This window comes from Pelodiscus sinensis, chromosome 11 (assembly GCF_049634645.1).
Source record: "Pelodiscus sinensis isolate JC-2024 chromosome 11, ASM4963464v1, whole genome shotgun sequence".
Lineage (NCBI taxonomy): Eukaryota > Metazoa > Chordata > Testudines > Trionychidae > Pelodiscus > Pelodiscus sinensis.
In genome coordinates, this window is record NC_134721.1 from 7389096 (window position 1) to 7411582 (window position 22487).

General features: G+C 44.4%; 1 protein-coding gene across 3 annotated transcripts in view; it reads left to right on the forward strand.

Annotated features, from left to right (window-relative positions):
- Window positions 1–22487, forward strand: part of LOC142830906 (uncharacterized) — a 56784-nt gene that overhangs the window by 9834 nt on the left and 24463 nt on the right. For 2 of the 3 annotated variants that reach the window (XR_012906439.1, XM_075938558.1), the window contains 2 exons: window positions 946–1147; window positions 4141–4305. Coding sequence is in view for 1 of the 3 variants with exons in the window: in XM_075938558.1 (XP_075794673.1) it covers window positions 946–1147; window positions 4141–4305 (367 nt within the window). In the remaining 2 variants the exon portion in view is untranslated. Of the gene's footprint in view, window positions 1–945; window positions 4306–22487 lie in introns of all 3 variants that reach the window. The other variant, XR_012906438.1, reaches the window with a different exon arrangement.

Sequence of the window (22487 nt, forward strand, 5' to 3'; positions counted from 1 at the left end):
TTTATAATACCAGTGTTGTCACTGAAGTACCTGGTCCTAATGTACTAGTAGCTCAAGATTTAATTGTGGCTGGTTTCCTCTCTCTCTCTTTCTCTTTCTCTTTCTCTCTCTAGCATTCTTGCATGAGTCTAAGCACAAACTGGCCCTAGTTATGAAAGGCTATGGCATGTGGTCAGGTGATGACTGAGTGGATGAAGGGATATTAATTGATCTGGAGCATGTGCGAGGCTTCCGGGCAAGGACCGAGCGTTGGGCAGTCAGGCGAAACGCCCCGCGTATGTCAGGGTACTGACTTGGGAACCGTTATGACGCCAATACAGCCTACTGACCCGACCCCTACCTTTCCGCAAATCGCGCTCCGAGAGCATGTTTACACATCTTAGCCATATTACAGCTTGAACCTCTCTAGTCCAGCACCTTTGGGACCTCACCAGTGCTGAACCAGAGAATTTGCCGAACCATGGGAGGCCAATATTTTCTGGCAGCATTGCCAACACTTTCACTGCTTACTGGGCTCATAAAAGACATTGAGGGGTAAATTAGAGCTATATAACAAGCACAGAACACTGAGAGCCAGGACTGGTGGCTGTAGACAAACTTTATTGGATTTCTGGAAACTTAGTGGACATGATAAGTGGACATCTGCCTAACTACAATCATGCCAGACCACAGATGTTGCCGGACCAGAGTACCAGACTAGAGAGGTTCAACCTGTTGCTTAAACAGTACTTGAGCAAGGGCATACAATTTTGGAATGAAACAGGAATGTGAAAACAGAAGTTGAAGGAAGAAGTAAGCGGTACTTGGTAGGAAATGTTCATTCAGTGCAGGATGTCGTGGTCTTGCCTGCACTGTCTTGAGTCAGTTACAGTATAATGTTTATTTCCTGCTGCACACAGATCATCATCATGCATTTAGTTGTCTTTTTTGCTTTTCATCTTTCAGATTTTGCCAGCCCCCTGCATTTGTGGACTGAGCAGTATAAAATGGAGCAGTTCAACAAAGGAGAGCATAACAACGATCATTGTTACTCCTGCCATCATCATCCAGTTTGCCACACTGGGGCCAGAAGTGTTACAGAGAAGTCTATGTTGTTAGACTTTATAATAGCTTTGATTTTGGAAATTATGAAAAGAGATGTGATGAGGTACGGAACAACATGAGAAGCCTTTTCAAGTAAGAAACTAAGTAGGAGAAAAAGTGTTGAAAGGAACCTTTTTTTTTTTTTTTAAGATTTACAGCAAGAGTGGCTATTCCAAAGGGACTAGTAATAATTCCTCAGCCTTTTGGTGTCATACTGTATACATTTATATAAAAAGGAAATGTACAACAATTATGAAAGGAATTAATTAACAGAAAAGAGTGGACGTGGTCCATCAATTTACAGAAGATGTTCTCTTATCTTTTGCAAAGGGCCTAGCATAAAATAACGCAGGCAGGGGAGTTCAGGGTTTTCAGTAGAGATATGCTATAGGTGTAAAACACTCTGTTCCAACAACACTGAGAACTCTTGATATTGTGGATATAGAGACAATTTTATTGAACTTCTGTCAGAGACAAAAGAGAACTCTGACTACAGAAAGGTGGTAAGATCTGAGTTGTGGGATCTAGTAGAGGAAAATGACTTCTCAGATGCTGGACCTCTTTGATAAGATGTGACTATATCCCTTCAAAGACTTGTAAGAAAACATTAAATACCATAGACAACCTAAATTCAGGAAAGAAATGTCTAACAGAATAAAGAAAAATTAAGATAAAAAGTTAGCAGGGGAAAGGGCGCCAAGATTAGAATATCAGGAAATAATGCTACATGAAAAAGCAGTTTCTGTAGAGTCTGTTGAGACTCATATTAGTATTTAACCAGACATTGTATAAAGGGATATAGCAATTTGTCAGGTATGCTGATTTATGGATAGGACAATACATAATATTGTCATGCATTTACATTTTAATATCTAACAATCCAACATTGAAATAAAAATAATTTTGGAGGAGTAAAGGTCTGGGATGCTGGGCACGGAGCATGTGTCCAAGTTAAGAGCTAGCAATCGGACAATGCCTAATGACCATGTCAGAACCCTTTTTAAATCATGGCTCATCCAGAGGTACACACAATAGGACTTTCCCAATGGCTTATCCACTTGAGAGGTTTGCAAACATGTCATACCTTTTTAATTACTGGCATAGCTTCCCCAATGACAACAATGTTGGGAGCCTATTGGAGTCAAGGCTTCTGCGGGTATTAGGACATTCGTTGCCATATCATGTTAACGTGCTTTAAACAGACTAAGACAGTATGAGGTTCAAGATGGCAGCACCAGTGGGAACCACTATGGGGGCTGCACCAAGCAAAGCAGGAAATGTTTGCAAAAAAAGTGTAGACAGCCAAAGTGTGTAATCCATAAACAGTTGTTTCCTCCTGCTCTGGATCTGAGTTCCTTAGATTTGGATTCCTGCTCAAAGGTTGTACATGTTCTGTGTAACTCCATTAGCTTCAGTGGAGCTCATTTGCTCTGGTGTAAGAGAGATTTATCAGTTTGTCTTCCTCTACAGTACTTTATATTCCTGTCAGTCAAGGAGTGAAGGACTAAGTTTAATTCTGAAGTAACATCTAAAGTCATCAGTAGAACATCAGCCTGGCCCTGAGCAAGCACTAACCTCCTATAAAGGAAAGTTTCTTGGGAGGGAATATAACTTTTTCACAATGCAACCATTCTGTGGCTTGCATGAGACCAATAGTCCTTGCACATTGTAATCCTTATTCAGACAAAATTCTCACTGACATCAGTGAGAAATTCATCCAAATAAAGGCTGCAGGAGCAGACCCTCAGACTGTTTCAAAATATTGGGGATAACTAGATGCTGACTGTATGTGAAGTTAATGATTTCAGAAGTACACTTATCAGAATAGACCCATATTAGTCATCTACTTTTACTGCCTCTCAAATACATTCATATACATCTACGCACACACACACTAGGGATGTTAGATATCATTTAATTGAATAATCATGTAATCACTCAAAATCTTAGCAGTTACACAATTATTCGATGGTCCCCAGGGGTCTTCTGCCACCCCGTCCTGCTGCCTCTGTATTAGAAGCAGTGGCACATGGTGGTAGGTAGGAGCCTGTTCACGAGTGGAGCCAGTTTAAAAACTGGCCTCCTGTGCACACCGGCTCTTGCCTGCTATGTCGTGCTGCTGCCTCTGATATAGAGGCAGTAGCGTGGGGCAACAGCAGCCTCTGTCCATAGGGGGCCTGAGCTCGCCTCAGACAGAGGCTGTGCTGGCATCCTGCCTGCCCTCCCCTGCACTGCTGCCTCTGATAGAGAAGCAGCAGCGCAGAGGACAGGGGAGGTAGGCGGCTCTAAGAAGCTGGTTCTTGTGGGAGGCAGCAAGGCGGAAGGGGACAGGTGGCTCCACATGAGCCAATAAGTGCAGGGACCTGGCTTGAAAGCCTGCTTCCCGTGTGTACTTGCTCCCACCTGCCCCTGTTATCCTCCATGCTGCTGCCTCTGTATCAGAGGCAGCAATGGAGGAGAGTGCATGTAGTCGCTAGGATTAACCAATAAACCCAGGCTTATCAGTTAATCATTTACATGTTTACACTAACATCCCTAACATACACACACACAATTCATTCAGGCATATAGTTTATACACATACATATGCATATGATTTCTGACTTACATTAATGCACACTCTTATACTTTTCCATCGAGAAATAACAATGGAAGGGTTTTTTCCTACTGCTAAAACTTAGAGCTAGGAAGGAATAGTAACAACTTGTATATGTCCTACATTTTAATTAGTTAGATATATGAAAGCAAATAGGGAATAACAAGTTTTAAGTCACTGTGTAGTTATTAAACAAATTAAAATGGGACTGTTCGTGCCATTAGATGTAACAGAGCTCTGAAAATTCCATTCCAACATTCTGCATAAAATAGTAAATTTGAGTTGAAATTTCCTTAAGCATTTCATGGTTCTGCTATCCATCTAATTTAGTAAAGATTCAGACCTTTTGAGAGTTTAACTTTGTTAAAAAGTCATCTTCATTCTATCCGCTGTAGTCTGTGCCATGCTGATTGCTTTTCCTTTATAAAGTGAGTTTTTATGTATTTGTTCTGTTTCTCTAGGAAAGTCTGTAATTTTTTAATGCATGAAGAAAAGTCTATGCTCAGAATCCTCCCCAATGTATTTTTATATTATCTGTCTGTGCTTGAGGATAGGCTGGTTTTCTTTTTCTGCAATGGGAAAGCAGTGAAGTCCAACTCATCAAAAGCAACTAGGTGCCATGGGAGGTATGTGATTTCTTTTGCAAATTGTTTATGCATGATTCAAAATGTGTATTATACTAAACATTCAGGGAGAACAATGCACATTTAAGAGGCTATGATGCTTTTATGTAGAAATTAAGATAAAGTGCATCTAACGTACAGAATACCAAGGAAATTATCCATTCTGTTATTTGTTTATTTATTTAAAATGTTCTCTCTTGTAGACTATCTATTTATTTTTATTGAGCATTGCGGTACAGTCTGAAATGAATCAGTTTATTACTCAGGGGTACATGTGATTTCTATGATAGAATTCAGAATAGGTTTCCCAACAAATGACAAAGTTTGAAGGGATGAATGCTGAATAAAACTTACTTTTCATCACTGCTGTACTTAAAATGAATGACTTTGCTAAGATGACTACTGTTCAAGGTGGTGATTACAAACAAAACATAAAATTTACTAGTTTGGTGCCTTGTAGAGATTCATGTGGCATATTCAGATACGATAGATGTTATGGTAATAAGTAATAAGAAAAACATTGTCTTAATAGTCACCCCAATTTTTAAGCAAATTTGCTTTTGAATTTACTTATGTGTAGTTGACTTTTACTGACACAAATGTTTATAAATAGTGAATTTCAATACCACACACATGATTATTCATCAAAGAACAATAACAATAATCTGTGATTATTTGACCAATTGCAGCTATCACATTTCAAATAGCACTCTATAGAGTAAAAGTATCTACAACTGATCTAATATTTTAAAATGAACAAATAACTTAGAGGAAATTGTAATCTATGCAAAGACAAACTGAAAGCAGAAAAAGATGCTAACTTTGTTGGATACATTACTCATTGAATATTATTCACTCAGCTCTAGTACTGAATATCATCTAAAAATACAGGAGATACATAGGAGCTACGATTTGTAAATCTAGTCACTGAGCAACAGGAACAGCCATAGGGATGTTTTGAATCTAGTCTGGAGTTCCTTGAGAATAGCAATGAGTTCTTCCTTTTAACATCCACCTCTGGATTTAGGAAGTGGTTAGGTGCATCAAAAACACAGAACTATGTAGCTGGACTAGCTCCTTGTGACCATTCCTTTTAGCAGCATATCCTACAAAAGTTTCTATTTTTTTAGGCCAGTGAAAATGACATGCCAAGTATCTTTTTGACACAGCACAAAAGTTGTGTGTGTGTACATATGATTCACAGAAATATGTATTGGCTGAAGACGGAAGTTTAAATTTTATATCAAAATTTATCTTACATATGGAATAAGGAACATTAAAATACCTGTAATATTTTCCTTCTTCAGTTCTCCTATTTCTTCCTCCTATTCCTCCAAGGAAATTTTAGTTCACAAAATATAGGTTAGCTTAGCAGCAGACACTGAGATTACTTGCAGATAGTACTATTTAGATCAGGGCTACTCAACTTGTGGCCGGTGGCCTGTTTCTTTGCGGCCTGCGAGTGGGAACTAAAACAAAGAAGTAGTCAATATAATGGTCTTCTGTTGATATGCATTTTAATAGTTAAATTCCTGGACTGTCATTGCTCATTAAAAGTGCTGACATATGGGTGGAAAAGGGTAAATATTGCATTTTAATAATATCAGAAGAACTGATTTAAATGGGGCCTCTGTGTTGTGTAGTCTTGCCTTAATTTTTGTATTCATGCCCCTCAGTGTGAATGAAGCTATTTGCATATATTTGCATATATATATTTACATATCTATGCAGCCACACTCAAGTTGCGGCCCTCAGCATGTGCTGTGAGTATCATTGTGGCCCTCGGAGCTTCCAAAGTTGAGTAGCCCTGATTTAGATTGAAGAGATCCTCCATTGTCCTCTGTTCCTCACCTGTAATATCAATGCTGTACCAATGTGACTGACTGACTAGATTAAGTAATATTTAATAACCAAGAGAGATGAGGGGGTAAAAGTCAGCTTTAGAAAACGCTAACCATCTGGGCAAAAAATACCTTTCTCAATGAACACTGATTATGGCCTATCAGAAGCCACTTTACTCAATAGACTCTGAAATACAGTTCATAAGATGAGTTGTTAAACTTTGAAAGGTGGCTAGCAAATGTCATTGTATCCTCAAGTCAGCATCTCTTACACTTAGTCTAACACTTAAAAGTTTTTCTGGCATAGCTGTCTGGATTAGGAGTGTAAGAAAAACATGCTCCCTAACCAATATAACTATTCTGCAAAAACTCCAGTGTAGAGTGTTTTAACTGATAAAAAGTCCCTTTGCAATTGTAGCTTATTTCTTTCAGGCAGCTGATATAAGCAGTACAGGCGGTCCCCGAGTTACGTGGATCCGACTTATGTCGGATCCGCACTTACGAACGGGGCTTTCTCGCCCCGGAGCTCGCAGGCAGCGGGACCGCCCAGAGCGCAGCGGTCCCGCCACCTCGACCTCCGGGGTGAGAAAAGCTGCTCCGGGTGCCCCTGGTCTGCTGGGGACCGTCTCCAGCAGACCAGGGACACCCGGAGCAAAGCCGGGGAGGTGGAGGGGTCCCGCACCTCCCCAGCTTTGCCACGGCAAAGCCTCAGAAGCGTGGGACCCCTCCACCTCCCCGGCTTTGCTCCGGGTGTCCCTGGTCTGCTGGGGGAGGGGTGGTGCAGCTAGTGCGCTCTCCCCCCCCCCCAGCAGACCAGGCTTTTGTTGTGGACCCTGGGGTAGAGCAGCTGGGGTGCTGCCGGGTTGGTCCTGCAGGGACCTACCTGGCAGCCCAGCTGTTCTGTCCCAGGCTCGAGATTCAGCCTCTGTTGAAACTGATTAGTGGCTGATTCCAGGAAGCTGGGGGCAGAGCAATTCTGCCTCCAGCTTCCTGTAGTCAGCCCCTGGTCAGTTTCAGCAGCAGCAGCTGAATCTGGAGCCAGTTCCGACTTACATACAAATTCAACTTAAGAACAAACCTATAGTCCTTATCTTGTACGTAACCCGGGGACTGCCTGTACTAGTAAAAGCTTTTGACACTGTAAGCTGTGTCTCCATTAGGAGGATTTGGCCAGTATATAGAATCATAGAATATTAGGCCTGGAAGGGACCTCGAGACCCTCATGGCAGGACCCGGTACTGTCTAGACCATCCCCAATAGACATTTATCTAACCTGCTCTTAAATATCTCCTGAGATGGAGATTCCACAACCTTCCTAGGCAATTTATTCCAGTGTTTAACCACCCTGACAGTTAGGAAATTTTTCCTAATGTCCTACCTTTCGAGGAAGGGGAAGACTGTATTTGAATACAGATTGGCTAACTTAGTGAGGAGGGCATTAAACTAGGTTCGACAACAACAGGTGATCAAAGCCCAAGGGTAAGTGAAGAACACGGAGACCTGGGAGATGGGTCAGAAATGGAAGGGATTGTGGGCTATAATAGCAGAGAGAAGAAAGGAGGGACAAGGCAGAAGTGGGAACCAAGATCAAATCAGTATCGTAGATGCCTGTATACAAATGCAAGAAGTATGAGTAATAAACAGGAAGAACTTGAAGTACTAATAAAAAAAATACAACTATGACATCATTGGCATCACAGAGTCTTGGTGGGTTAATACACATGATTCAAATATTAGTATACAAGGGCACAGCTTACTCAAGAAGGACAGGCAGGGAAAAAAGGGCGTAGGTGTTGCCGTATATATTAAAAATGTACACACTTGGCCTGAGGTGGAGATGGACACAGGAGACGGATGTGTTGAGAGTCTCTGGGTTAGGCTAAAAGGAGTAAAAAACAAGAGTGATGTCATGCTCGGGGTCTACTACAGGCCACCTACCCAGACGGAAGAGGTAGACAAGACATTTTTTAAAACAACTAATAAAATCATCCAAAGCACAGGATTTTGTGATGATGGGCGACTTCAACTATCCAGATATATGTTGGGAAAATAACACAGCAGGGCACAGACTATCCAATAAGTTATTGGACAGCATTGAAGACAACTTATTATTTCAGAAGGTTGAAAAAGCTACTGGGGGAAGCTGTTCTAGATTTGATTCTAACAAATAGGGAGGAACTGGTTGAGAATTTGAAGGTGGAAGGCAGCTTGGGTGAAAGTGATCATGAAATCATAAAGTTCATGATTCTAAGGAATGGTAGAAGGGAGAATAGCAAATTAGAGACAATGGACTTCAGAAAAGCAGATTTTAGTAAGCTTAGAGAGCTGGTAGGTAAGGTCCCATGGGAAGCAAGACTGAGAGGAAAAACAACTGAAGAGAGTTGGCAGTTTTTCAAAGGGACATTATTAAGGGCCCAAAAGCAAACTATTCCACTGCGTAGGAAAGATAGAAAATATGGCAAAAGACCGTCTTGGCTTAACCAGGAGATCTTGCATAATCTAAAAATAAAAAAGGAGGCATATAAAAATGGAAACTAGGACATATTACAAAGGGTGAATATAGGCAAACAATACAGGAATGCAGGAGCAAGATGAAAGGCAAAGGCACAAAATAAGCTCAAACTAGCTACAGGCATAAAGAGAAACAAGAAGACATTCTATAAATACATTGGAAGCAAGAGGAAGACCAAGGACAGGGTAGGACCATTGCTCAGTGAGGAGGGAGAAACAGTAACAGGAAACTTGGAAATGGCAGAGATGCTTAATGACTTCTTTGTTTCAGTCTTCACCAAGAAGTCTGATGAAGGCATGCCTAACATAGTGAATGCCAGTGGGAAGGGAGTAGGTTTAGAAGAATACCACCTGCGCACCAAACTCCTTCACCCGTGCCCCCAGAGCTCTGTAGTCACTCTTGATCCTCTCAGTATCATTAGTGCCCACATGGATGAGGAGCATGGGGTAGTAGTCAGAGGGCTGGATAATCCTCGACAATGCCTCCGTAACATCTCGGATACAGGCCCCTGGAAGGCAGCATACCTTCCAAGATGACATGTCAGGGTGACAAATGGGCGCCTCCGTCCCCTTCAGAAGAGAGTTTCCAACCACCACTACCCTACGTTTCCTATTCGCAGTGGTGGCAGCAGACCTCCCAGCTTTGGGGATACGAGGCTTCTCCTCCTCTGTTGTAGAGGGTGATTCCTTATCTCCTGTATCAAGAAGAGCATAACGGTTTCCTAGTACCACCGTGTGAGGGTTCAGAGCAAAGGTGGAGCACTGCCTGCTGCCAGAAGTAACCAGTTGCCAGTGTCCCCCCTAGCCATCTCCTCCTACACCAGTGGTGTGTCAGCAGTCTTGTGTACTGGGACAGCTACCTCAGCAGTCTCCACTTGAATACTGTCCAGGAATTGCTCATGGATTTGGATGCTCCTAAACCTAGCCACCTCCTCCTGTAGCTCACTGACCTGCTGCCTGAGAGATTCCAACAGCAGGCACCTTTCACATTGGATGATCCCCCTAGCCTGGATATCAGTAAGTGGGAATTGCAAGCTACAGTCCCTGAAAAACCTCACCAGGATCTGGGTAGAGGCATCCATGCTCATGCGATCTTGTGTGGCTACAGACGCAGGTGGAGGAGACAGAAGCAGTGCTGGCACAGATGTTGCAGATCTTCCTGACCATTGTAGGCCTCCCTCTGTCAAACTCCTTCTTAAACTCCCCTGTCTGCAGCCCCCGCCCCAACTGCCACAGTAACTGAAACTGAAGTCACCTGAAATCAGAATCAAAATTCAATCAGTCGAGCAAACTCACTCACACCGAAAGCTAGTACTCTCACCTGGTAACTTGTTCAGCGGTGGAATCTCTTGCTCTCCCTCTTAGGGTATGTCTAGACTAAATGCCTCTGGTGACAGAGGCATGTAGATTAGGCTACCCGGCATAGGAAAATGAAGCGGTGATTTAAATAATCGCTGCTTCATTTGAATTTAAATGGCTGCCGCACTGTGCCGATCAGCTGTTTGTCGGCTCAGCACGCTAGTCTGGACGCTTCGCGGTCGACATCAAAGGCATTTGTTGACCTCCCCAGTAAACCTCATCCCATGAGGAATACTGGGAAGGTCGACAAATGCCTTTGATGTCGACTGCGGAGCGTCCAGACTAGTGCGCTGAGCTGACAAACAGCTGATCGGCTCAGCGCGGCAACCATTTACATTTAAATGAAGCAGCGATTATTTAAATCACCGCTTCATTTTCCTATGCCGAGTAGCCTAATCTACATGCCTCTGTCGTCAGAGGCATGTAGTCTAGACATACCCTTAAACTCCCGTGTCTGCAGCCCCCTGCCCGCATGCAAACCCTTTCTAGTGTAGACAAGGTCTTAGGCTTTAACTAGACAAACACATTGTGTGGATCAGAGGTGGGCAATAAAGAGGCAACGGTAGCTGCTGCTGCTATATTTATTTGCACCTCCACAGGTATCAGACAAGAACAGCTCTCATTGACTGTGCATTGCCATTCCTGGCCAATGGGAGTATGGGAAACAGCACGGACCAGAACACTGCTTCCAGCTGCTCTCATTGGCCAGGAATGGCGATCTGCAACCAATGAGAGCTGCAATCGTCTGATACCTAGGGTGGTGCAGGTAAATATAGCAGGGGCTCGCCTGGGACTAACCCTGGTGGACTGGATCTAGCCCGTGTCCCGGTATTTGCCCACTCCATTTGTCAATGCTCTCATTCTGAAGTAAAAGGGCCTTATTTTACTATAATCTAGTCATCCTAAATTATTGTGAAATAAGGACATCTTACTCCTGAAGCCATGTCAACACCACTATATCCATGGCAAAAAAGCTATGGCATTGCTGCTGTAGTGTTGTAACTCAGACACTTTCTACATCAGCTGAAGGTTCCTCCCCATCAGTGTAGTTTTTCCATCTCTCCAAGAGGTCATAAATAGATCGATGTCTCAGATCTCACAGAATAACATGAGAGACTAATGTATGAATCTGCTGAATAACAAAGTCCCCTAACTCGTATACTCAGATATCATACTGATATTTAGATAAAGAGAGCCTATCTTGAGAAGATTTCATTCATTTGTTAAAGTAAAATGAAATTTTCACCCAGGAGTAATGTCTTGCATTTATTTATAAAGTGAAAAATCAGCCACTAAAAGAATAACACATAAAGTCCCATTAATTACAATAGACAATAAAAATAAAGTAAGTGTAAGCAAGCCAAGCAGATGGTGCCGTATAAACAGGGAGACATTTTAACTGTAACCTTCATGATAGCAAATGTTATAGTTAAGAGTGCAATTTAATGTTCTTTCATTAGAACATTTTTATTTCAGTGTTTATGCTGAAAGTTTCCAAGCATGTAAATTAGCATTAAAGGTAAATAATTCTGGAAGTTTGAGAAAAATAATTCAGTTCTTTTTTAGTTACAGTTAATATTTTCTAACCTTACCTTCTACTTCTGATTTGATACATACTGTCAATAAAAAAATGCCACCATTTCTCTGGGAAGGAGATTCTTGCTGACTTGTAGGGAAGGGGAGGGAAATAATTGTACATATGTTAATTTTCTGCCATGTGTCAGTGGCCATAGGTAGGTCTCAGTTCAAGAACTCTAGGGAACCCTTTCTGAATTAAAAAAAAACCACATACACCTCCAACCCCACTTAGATCCTCATTCCTACCTCTGACCCCAGGAAATTAAAATTTAACCTCCCTAGTCATCTTTTTTGGTGCTATTTTTCCACTCCCAAGAACACAGGAGTCATTTTAATACAAAATGATCAAATAGTTTATTTGGGAAAACAGACCATCCATGTATTTATAAAAAAATAAAACTAGCAAAACCCAAATAGTTTACATAGGGTATGGCCAACCGTACAGTCTTAGTAAATTGCCTCACTGGGTAAAGGCCAGCCTCCACTCACCTAAACATAACTCAGGAATCCAATTAGATCCTGTGGGAATCAAGTACTTGCTAGGACGAAGTTCTCCCTTCCCTCTGTTTCCGTCCACCAAAGCTAGCAATACTAGGTCCTGCTCATTTCTCTTTCTTCATTACCACTCTCGTCCCACTTTTAAGTCCTCTTTACTACTGGGGTCTGTCCTACAAAGTCAGATGTGCTTCACAGTCATCAGTCTGGTCCCACAGAGTCAAGTTCATCCTTTTGATGTTCAGGTCTGTTCTATTACTCTTCATCAAGTGCCACAGCCTATTTTGAACCAGGTCTAAAATCCTAGATAGGAGAAACCAGAGCACAAGGCACCCAACAGGGTCTGTAGCCTTGCTAATCAGGTCTTTCCATTCTCCCATTCTTATATTTTGAGCTTTGTACCAAAAGTCCATTATCTGTAGCTCAAGGTGATTCACTTTTCCTAAACTATGTACCTCATACTTCTTTTCCTCCCTTACATAACCCACTTATATGCTCCATTTAATCTAAACTCCAAAGAATACACCACACACCACTGGGAGGAAATGCACTGGGTGAAATTGTCACATGTAAATTAAGCCTGGCAGAGCTAGCTTTCTCCCATGGGGGAAACAGAGAATTTTGTCCCTTTAAGCCTCTGGCTCTGGAGTGTACACATGAAATGACACATATAATTCTTAGAGTTCAAAGCACTTTACAAACGCAAGTACTCCGTCAATGTCATTATTTCCATTGCACAGCTAGGACAACTATAGTACAAAGATGTCAAGTGTATTTCCCAAGATTCCATATTCTGTTCTTGAATCTAAATCCTAAAGTAAACCCAATCCAGGTGGAATGCTTAAGACTGACTCTTCAGCCCATGTCTACGTGTGAGTAGTGTTCCCTCTAAGCTCCCACTTAGGCAGCCATCCAGGAGAGATTTAAATGCTGCCCAGATGATTAGTAGAGTACCCACAGTCTCCCAGTCAGCAGCAAGTATTTCTATTGGTGGTGTACAGCTGCATATACTTTGCTGCACATAAAATTTATTCCACACATGGATGTAAAAAATTAGAGGGAGCGTTGCTTGTGAACAGTTTGTGCATGTTCTTAGGCTTTATTAGATTGTTCTTGAGATAATGTGTCTGATTTTGGCTATTGCTACATTTTAGTTACACAATATACAAACTCTAGCTTGAACTCTTCCAAATGTTAACTTTCCACATCAGTGGTCAGGAACACATTACAATTTAACTTGAGTGTTAATGAACATCTAAGATTCGTAGCAATATGCTTTCAAAAACACACTGTATTCTGTGAATGGTCTAGTTGGAAATGGTATCTATCTTATTTTTGGTCTGGGTATTTCACTGCTGAAAAAACAACCTATTGAAGGCATTTTTTATAAAAAGAAAGCCATATTAAGAAACATATACTTTATAGATCAAAGAACTATTGTTCAAATCCCTAATTATACGGCATTGGAAATAGAGTGTAATCTCAATAATGCTATAAAATGGCATAACTGGGATCAGCATTTGGTCCTCTTTGCAAATAGAGTGAACAATTTGCAGCCATTATGCAGACAAATTTAATTCTCCCATGTATAAACATTTAAAGATAAAGGTCAGTGAAAGATTTGCTGCATAATATCTATAGTCACTGGGTCTTATTCTGCTTTTGTTCACATCACTTTTACTCCTCTGTTATTCTGTTGCCTTCAGCTGAATTACTTCTAATTTTCATCAATGTTAGATCACAGTCAGGCTTATAGTATTTAACAATATTTGAAATGAATCAAGTGGATGTTTGAAAAGCACATTATTCACAAAAGAGACAGGCTGGGTGAGGTAATAATTTTTATTCGACCAATTTCATTTGGAGAAAGAAACATGTTTTCAAGCCACACAGAGCTCTTAGAATGGGAACTGAATGGGAACTGAGAAAGGTCTTCTTAGATGATCTCAGTCTTCAAGCTTTTTGAGCTTGTCTCTTTCTCCAACTGAAGTTGGTCCAATAAAAGACTACCTCACCCTCCTTGTCTCTCTAATATACTGGGACCAGCACACCTACAGCAACACTGCAAGCATTTTTCATAAAATGCAGTTATGAGATAAAGTAGGTATATGAGGCTTCTTTCTCCCTCATTTTCAGTATTCATAGACTCTTTTCAGAACCTTAAACTCAAACTGAGTGCCCAAATCCTAGTTCAAACCTAGTCTAGATTCAGATCCAAACAACATCTCTTCAATCTATCTGTAATTGAAATCTACCCTCATCTCACCAGTGAATATTCTGCTCTTAATTCAGTATCGGTAAACTTAATTTTAGACTTTATTTGCAGAGATTTAGATGAAATTGGAAAAAATGAAAGACTCAATAGGACTGGCTGTGTATGTTGAAGGTTGGTGGCAGAAACTGAAAGAGAGAGACACCTGGGGAGCTCAGTCAATGAAGAGCTAAAAAAGGGACTGGGACCGAGACTTTGATGAAGTACCTGGAGTTTCAGTGGGAGCTGAGCAAGTACTTCATGATCTGACAAATACCTTTGGAAGGGACAGAGGATATCAGAAAAAGAGTAGGAGAGAATGTAAGGAAAACTGAAATAATTAAACGTAGGTAGTGCAAGCCATTTGAAGAAAACTAGCATCGGGGATTTCTAGAACAATTAAATCTATGTGTTCAATGAAGTCATCAATGCCTCAGAGCCAGCAGTTGTAAATTATATTTTTGCACATTTTTTTAAATTAGGGAACATTGCAGTTTCATGCTCTTAAAATAATTTCCCCAGATGCAAAGGTGAAGGCTTTTGGAGCTGTGTCACTACAAGCATATCAAATTTGGCCAACGAAAAGGCCATAATGTTGAACACTAACCTTACAGAATAGAAAATCAGCTCAGCCCTCAATTGAAAAGGTGCACAGAAGTGTTGGCATTCATTGACTATCCACTGAAATTGTATACTCTTTTTAACAATTGGTCTGGCTATAGTGAAAGTATCAAGTTAATCACAAAAAATATATTCATCCCATCTCCTTAAATTTTACTACCTCTTAAAAGGCAAGGATCCCCAAGTGTTTCCTTATCTCCTGCCTCAATGTTTTTGTTGTTGCTAAAATTTTGGCTGCTATATTTCATTGTTTCTTTCCTCATTACTCTGATCCATGATGACTAGAATGGCATTTCAGCTGTGATTTAATAACATACAAACCACTGATGAGACCACACAATTAAGACTGGTTCATTAATATTGTGGTCTGGTGAAATTATTTTATGGAGAGCATGAATGAATTTTGTACAAAAGGGATTATGTATATATGAGTTATGCATACTAGGAACATCTTTTCCTCCTCCAAAGTCAATAGGAGTTTTACCAATGATTTCTCTGGGATGAGACTTCAGCCCATGAGTGCACAGGTTTAAATGTATTATACATAGAAGATATACAAAACTCAGCAAAAGATTTAATATGATCACTCTTTTGAACCCAATTTTCGTGAACAATAGGTAAGCTCTCAATTATGCAAATAACAGAAATACTATTCAACTAAAATGTAAGTAGTAAATGTGATACATTTATAATCACAGTTTTTAGCTTCCAAGTTGTGTAATGTTGCACATACAAGTAGCCCCTTTAACAATCAATGAAACTATTTGTGTGCATTAAATTGATCTCATGCAAAGTTTTGACCCTAAAGAGAGAGAGTCAAGTATGCTGGGGACTTTGCTATTGCAGTTGATTTTACATGGAAGGTGTTCAAATACCATGGAGATGGATGGCAGTATAAAACCCTAAGATAGGCAGTTTATATTAGGGTACATCTATACTACAGCATTATTTTGAAATAATTTATTTCAGAATAATAATTCCCGAAATAACTATTTCAAAATAACGCATCCCCATTGAAATAGTGCAGCTCTATATCGAAATAGCATGTCCACATTGATTGGAGCCTGAATCGCATTTAAAGCCCCTCAGAAGCACTCCAGGTAGGGCACCAGGACAGCAGTCACTTCTTGGAGCTGCTGCCTGAGACTATGGGTGTGTCTAGACTACATGCCTCCTTCGACGGAGGCATGTAGATTAGCCAGATCGGAAGAGGGAAATGAAGCCGCGATTAAAATAATCGCGGCTTCATTTAAATTTAAATGGCTGCCCCGATCTGCCGATCAGCTGTTTGTCGGCAGATCGGGGGAGTCTGGACGCGATGCCCCGACAAAGAAGCCTTTCTTCATCGACACAGGTAAGCCTCGTGAAACCAGGTTTACCTGTGTCGATGAAGAAAGGCTTCTTTGTCGGGGCATCGCGTCCAGACTCCCCCGATCTGCCGACAAACAGCTGATCGGCAGATCGGGGCAGCCATTTAAATTTAAATGAAGCCGCGATTATTTTAATCGCGGCTTCATTTCCCTCTTCCGATCTGGCTAATCTACATGCCTCCGTCGAAGGAGGCATGTAGTCTAGACACACCCTATGTGAGGCTCGTTCTTAAAGAGGCTCCCCTATACAGCCGTGTCTAAGACCATTCTCCATTGCCTGCCTCCTTGAGGGACAGCAAACACCACACTGTGTGCTCTAGTTGCCCTTGCAGATGCCACAGGACTTCCAGCATGGAGCCGGACCTGCTGCAAAGCAGTCACCAGCTCTTAGACCTGCTGCTGCACCTCCTGAGGCAGTTTATGCAGGCTGCCCTCCTGGTACAGCTTGAGGATGATGACCAGCCTGGAATGGATGACCACCTCCTGGTTGGTGGGCATGGTGTCAGTGCTGGCCTCCTCCAGGTCCTTCTCCTCATCATCATCCTAGTCATGCTCCTTCACAGCCCCACCCTCCTGGATGCTGACAACAGGTGTGTCCAGGCTGGAGTTGGCAATGAGGGGAAGGGAGGCAAGCTGCCCACCTCCCAGGATGCCATCCACCTGGGTATAAAATCCGCATGTCTGGGTTGCCAGGATCTCCGCATCAGGCCACAAGGGTGCTCTTCTCTTCTGCCCCTGGCCAGGGGCTTCAGAGCTGCCTGCCAGCTCCCTTGCAGCCATGGGGACCTCGGGGGGAGCACTGGGGTCTGCCATGGCAGCAAGGAAGGCTGGGCAGGGTGCTAGTGTGCAGCACAGTGTGAGAAGGGCCTGCATTGTGCCACAAGCACTTTCCCTTCTGCCTGCACCCTTAAAGGCTGCAGGGGAAGGGAAACTATAGAGTTTTGAGGGGTGTGGACAGAGTGGCCACCAGGCAGCTGTGAGAAGCCCTGGAGGCCACTCATTTCTAAATAAGCACATCTGCGCCATCCACGCTCACCCTATTTCAAAATAGCTATTTTAAAATAGGCGTTCTTCCTCGTGAAATGAGAGTTTACTATTTTGGAATAAGAAGCCTGTTATTTCAAAATAATTTTAAATAACGGGCTTGTAGTGTGGACACTCAACTTGTTATTTTGAAATAACTCTGTAGTGTAGACATACCCTTAGTTAGTGCCCCTCCATATTCCCTCTCTACCCAATCCACAGATGATATTGTTATTGGTTGAGTTAAACCTAACTGAAACTGGAGTGTGTAATAGCTACCCTTCGTTACTGAGAAATATAAAAAACAATTAAGCTCCTTCCTGGAACCAGACAGCTGAAATAATAAGTCACTGTCCCCAAACCCAGACATAAGTCACTGTCCTAAACTAATGCACCTGTCAATGAAGGCTTTCACTGGATATGGTTTGATCGAGGTGGCCATGAGAGAAGCAGAAGAAACAGCAGGGAATCAGCAGAAATCCAAGGACATTGCCAGCACAAGTTCAGGAAAACATGGCCTTAAGACAGTCTTAGGGTATGTCTACAGTACAAAGTTAATTTGAACTAACAGACGTTAGTTCGAATTAACTTTGATAGACGCTACACTAGCGCTCCGCTAGTTCGAACTTAATTCGAACTAGCGGAGCACTTAGTTCAAACTAGGTAAACCTCATTTCACGAGGACTAATGCCTAGTTCGAACTTACTAGTTCGAACTAAGGGCTGTGTAGCCCTTTAGTTCGAACTAGTGGGAGGCTAGCCCTTCCCAGCTTGCCCTGCTGGCCACTCTGGCCAACACCAGGCAAACTCTACTGCCCCCCTCCCGACCCCGGAGCCCTTAAAGGGCCACGCGCTGGCTACAGTGTTTGTGCCAGTTGCAAGGCTGCCAGCACCCTGCCAGCAGACCCTGCACCTGACACTCCATGAGCCAGTCACCCGATGCCCCCCAACCCTCCCCCTCTTCCTGGGACCAGCCTGGAGGCTCCCGGGAGCCTGCCCGGGGACGCAAGAGGCGGGCGCCTCCGTGGTCTAGTGCGGAGATTGTGGACATCATCCAGGTTTGGGGGGAAGCCTCCAATGTCCACGATCTCCGCACTAGCCACAGGAACGCGGCAGTCTACGGCTGCATAGCTGCCAGCCTGGCCACCAGAGGCCACCACCGCAGCAGGGAGCAGGTCCGCTGCAAGATTAAGGACCTGTGGCAGTCCTACTCCCGGGCCTGCCTGCCAGGGGCCGACCCGGAGGCCTGCCCCCACTTTCTGGATCTGGACTGCATCCTGGGGGCTCATGGCATCCCTGCCCCCCGGGAGGTGATTGACCCCGGGGCAGAGGGACCACTCCCTGACACGGAGGAGGAGGAGGAGGACACCGAGAGCCAGGAGCCTGGCTGCAGCCTGCTCGGGACCCAGGACCCCCGAGGCACCCCACTGAGCCGCTCGCCTGTGTCATCCAAGGTCGGGGAGGCCTCCACATGTGAGTACCATCATGCTCCCCTTATGTGTACGGGGGGCTGGGGGGAGAGGGAGCCCTGGGACCATGCGCCTGGGCCTTGCCCACCACAGAGCAGCAGCTGGGTGTCATGCAGGGGCCCTGGCCTTGCAGAGGGGGGCTGAGTTTCACCCACCTGGGCCCCAGGGAGAATTGACCACTGCTCTTGTTTCAGGAACCAGGAGGAGTACCAGCGGCAGCACCTCCGCTTCCTCGATCACCAGCTCCGCACCCAGGACCACTGGGTCCAGGAGGACCTTCGGCTGTGCCAGCGGAGCTTGGAGGCGCTGGAGGAGCAGGGCCGTGCCCTCAGAGGCCACCTCCAGAGCCTCCTCGACCGGTTCCTGCTTCCTCCTGCTCCTGCTCCCCCTGCTCCTGCTTCCTCCGCAGCCCCCGTCCCTCCTGCCCCAACCTCCACACCCATTCCCCCCCGAGGCCCCCGCACCCGCAGTGCTGCAAGACGGGAGAGGCAGCTGGACCCCCACCCCTGAGCTTTTCATTCCCTTCCTCCCTTCCCTCCCCTTCCAGCTCCCTCGTTCCAGGTTTTCCCTCCCCTCTCGCACCCTCACTCCTCCGTCCCCCCACCCCACTTATGCTAAATAAAACGAGAGGTTGTTTGCCAAAACAGGTGTCTTTATTTGACATTAGGAAGGGTGGTTAGGAAGGAGAAGTACCCCTTGCGGTTGACGTACCGGGAGGCCCGGTGTTCCGGGGCATGGATGGGGATGTGCGTCCCGTTGATGGCCCCCCAGCAGTTGGGGAAGCCCAGGGCGCCGACACCCCGGATGATGGCGTCCGGGTCGGCGAGGCGGACCACCCTGCGGAGTAGCACCCAGTTGATGGCCCTGACCACCTGCGGAGAGACACAGCAAAGCGCGAATCAGTGGGGCGCCCGGGTGGCTGGGAGTGTTCGTGCCCTGGCAGTGCCCCGCGCCCCACTCCCGGAAGCAACCTCCCCGGGCGGCGTGTAGTATGGCCGGGAGAGACCGGTGTGGGGCACTTTCGTCTCCTCTCTCCCCCCCCTTTTTCCCTGGGGTGGCCCATCCCCTCCTTGCAGCCCCCTCCCCCCCGGTCCAGTGGTCGGCGAGTGCCATACCTGCATGAGCACCGCTCCGACAGTGGATCTCCCCATGCCGAACTGGTCCCCGACAGATCGGTAGCTGTCCGGCGTGGAGAGCTTCCAGAGGGCGATGGCCACACGCTTCTAGAGGGGGATGGCGGGCCTCATGTGAGTGTCCCTTCTGCGCAGGGCAGGGGCGAGCCACTCACAGAGCTCCAGGAAGGTGTCCCTCCTCATCCTGAAATTCTGGGTCCACTGTCAGTCTTCCCAGCACCCCAGGACGATGCGGTCCCACCAGTCGCTGCTGGTGTCCAGACGCCAGATGCGGCGGGGCACGCCAGCGTCTGGGCGCCGCCGCGGCTCCTCTACGGCCCCCAGGGCGGCCAGGCGGAGAGGCAGGGGGCTGACGTTCCCCAGGTGGTGCCAGGCAGCCTCGAGCCATTCCTGGCAGGCTTGCAGCAGCAAGTCCAGAAAGTGCACCAGAAGGTGCAGGGCGAGCTCTGGCTCCATGTTGCCACCTGCGGCGGCGTCCCCGAAGGGAAGCACCGACACAGACGGGCACAGAGACCAACGCTTTGTTGTCCCTCGGCGAGGTTGGCAAGCAAGCAGGAAAAGCTGAGAACCAGCTGTCCAGGGAGGTCCCTTTAAGCACGAGCCTCAGATAGCCTCAGACAGCAGCCACACAAAGCAACTACTGACCTGATGCCCTGCCAGAACCGGTTTCAGGTGCCCTTAAATGCGCCCCTGCGTCCAATCAGTGTGGATGCGCTAGTTCGAATTAGCAAAACGCTAATTTGAACTAGTTTTTAGGTCTAGCTGCGTTAGTTCGAATTAGCTTAGTTCGAATTAACTAATTCGAACTAAGTAAGTTCGAATTAGCGGTGTAGTGTAGACATACCCTTAGAGAGAGCAATTTTGGGCTAAGTGTGGGCTGAAAGCGGCTTGGAGCAATGAGCAAATAAACACTCTCTTTTGTTTGATTACAGCTGAAATCAGGGAATCAGGACTTCGTACACTTTAAAAAAATAAACAGGATTGCAACAAAGAAATATCTGACTTCTAGCTTTAACCAGACTCCTAAATGCTAAATTTTGGCTGACTGCTCAAGTCAAAGGTACCAATATCCTGTTACAGCTCTAAATTCCAGTGCTGGTATAACCACCACCAGGTGGATTTGAATCTGGGACCCCTGAAGCAGAGTATAGGAGCCCCTACCCTCTGAGCTAAAAGTCAGCTGGCTGCCAGCCCGCCCGCCCATGCTGTAGAAGTCTCTTGATCTTAGCTGTTGCTGTGGTCTAGGGACCACTTGCATTGCTCAGTAACCACACTAAGGCTACATCTAGACTGACATGATTTTCCGCAAATTTGCGGAAAATAGCATCTAGATTGGCATGGACGCTTTTCCGTAAAAGCACTTTTTGCGGAAAAGCGTCCGTGCCAATCTAGATGCGCTTTTGCCCAAAAAAAGCCCCAATCGCCATTTTCGCGATCGGGGCTTTTTTGCGCAAAACAAATCTGAGCTGTTTACACTGGCCCTTTTGCGCAAAAGGACTTTTGCCCGAATGGGAGCAGCATAGTATTTCTGCAAGAAGCACTGATTTCTTACATGAGATCGTCAGTGTTCTTGCGGAAATTCAAGCGGCCAGTCTAGACACAGCCTAGGTGTGTGGGTTACAATGGCTCTTTAGCTCAAGCTAAAGCAGCTAATGCTTTTTAGGATCTGGAGCCGATTCCTTGCTTATCCAAAAACTTTCAGGACTGGGGCCTAAATAAATAAATCTCAGCATTGAGTAAATATTGGGTAAGTAAATAAGTAAAAACAATTAATTGGAAGTATTTTATAGGCTAATGTGTGTTGAGTAATTTGTTCAAGCAATATATTTCAGTGAGCTCATTTAAATCTGAGGTTTCCCGCTTTGTTGTAGTTTCTTTGGGAGTTGACAGTTGCCCTTTGAAAATATCTGTTGTTGTCACTCTTTCCAAATGAAGCATTGACCTCACATTTTATCCAGAAATGGTTTTATTCTGGCTTTGTTTTCTGTTTAATTTTATTTTCAGTTGAATAGTATGAACTTTTTCGGATACCTCTTCAGGATTTATGCGTTAATATTAGGTACCAGATGGAGAGGCTCTTTATCAGATAAGCAATCCTAGGAGAAAGGCCTGAATGTTAACACTGTGGGTGAGGATTGGAGCTATATTTTTTCTTTGACTAAATCTGATTCCATTTGGATGACATGTAGGCGAGACTACTTTTATTTTATTCACTGGTTATATTACTCCCTCAATAAATGACATAAATTCAGTTAAAAAATTGCCTATGATGTGGGGAAAATTCAATAGCAATGTACAGTAGGAACCAATGAACATATATTGCAGTTTACTACTGTGTGGTGTTCAGATAGCTTACTGTTGCAAGGGAGCTTTCTAAAGCTTGAGAGCAATATTCTATAAGAGTCTGTTTTTGGCAAAGTTGATATTATTTCCATCATGCATTGCTTAACAGAAATGATTAATTCTGGGCCCATTTGTGCACAGGTGTTGATATCCAGGCTAGAGTGCTCAACCACTGCTCTGCCCTAGACCATG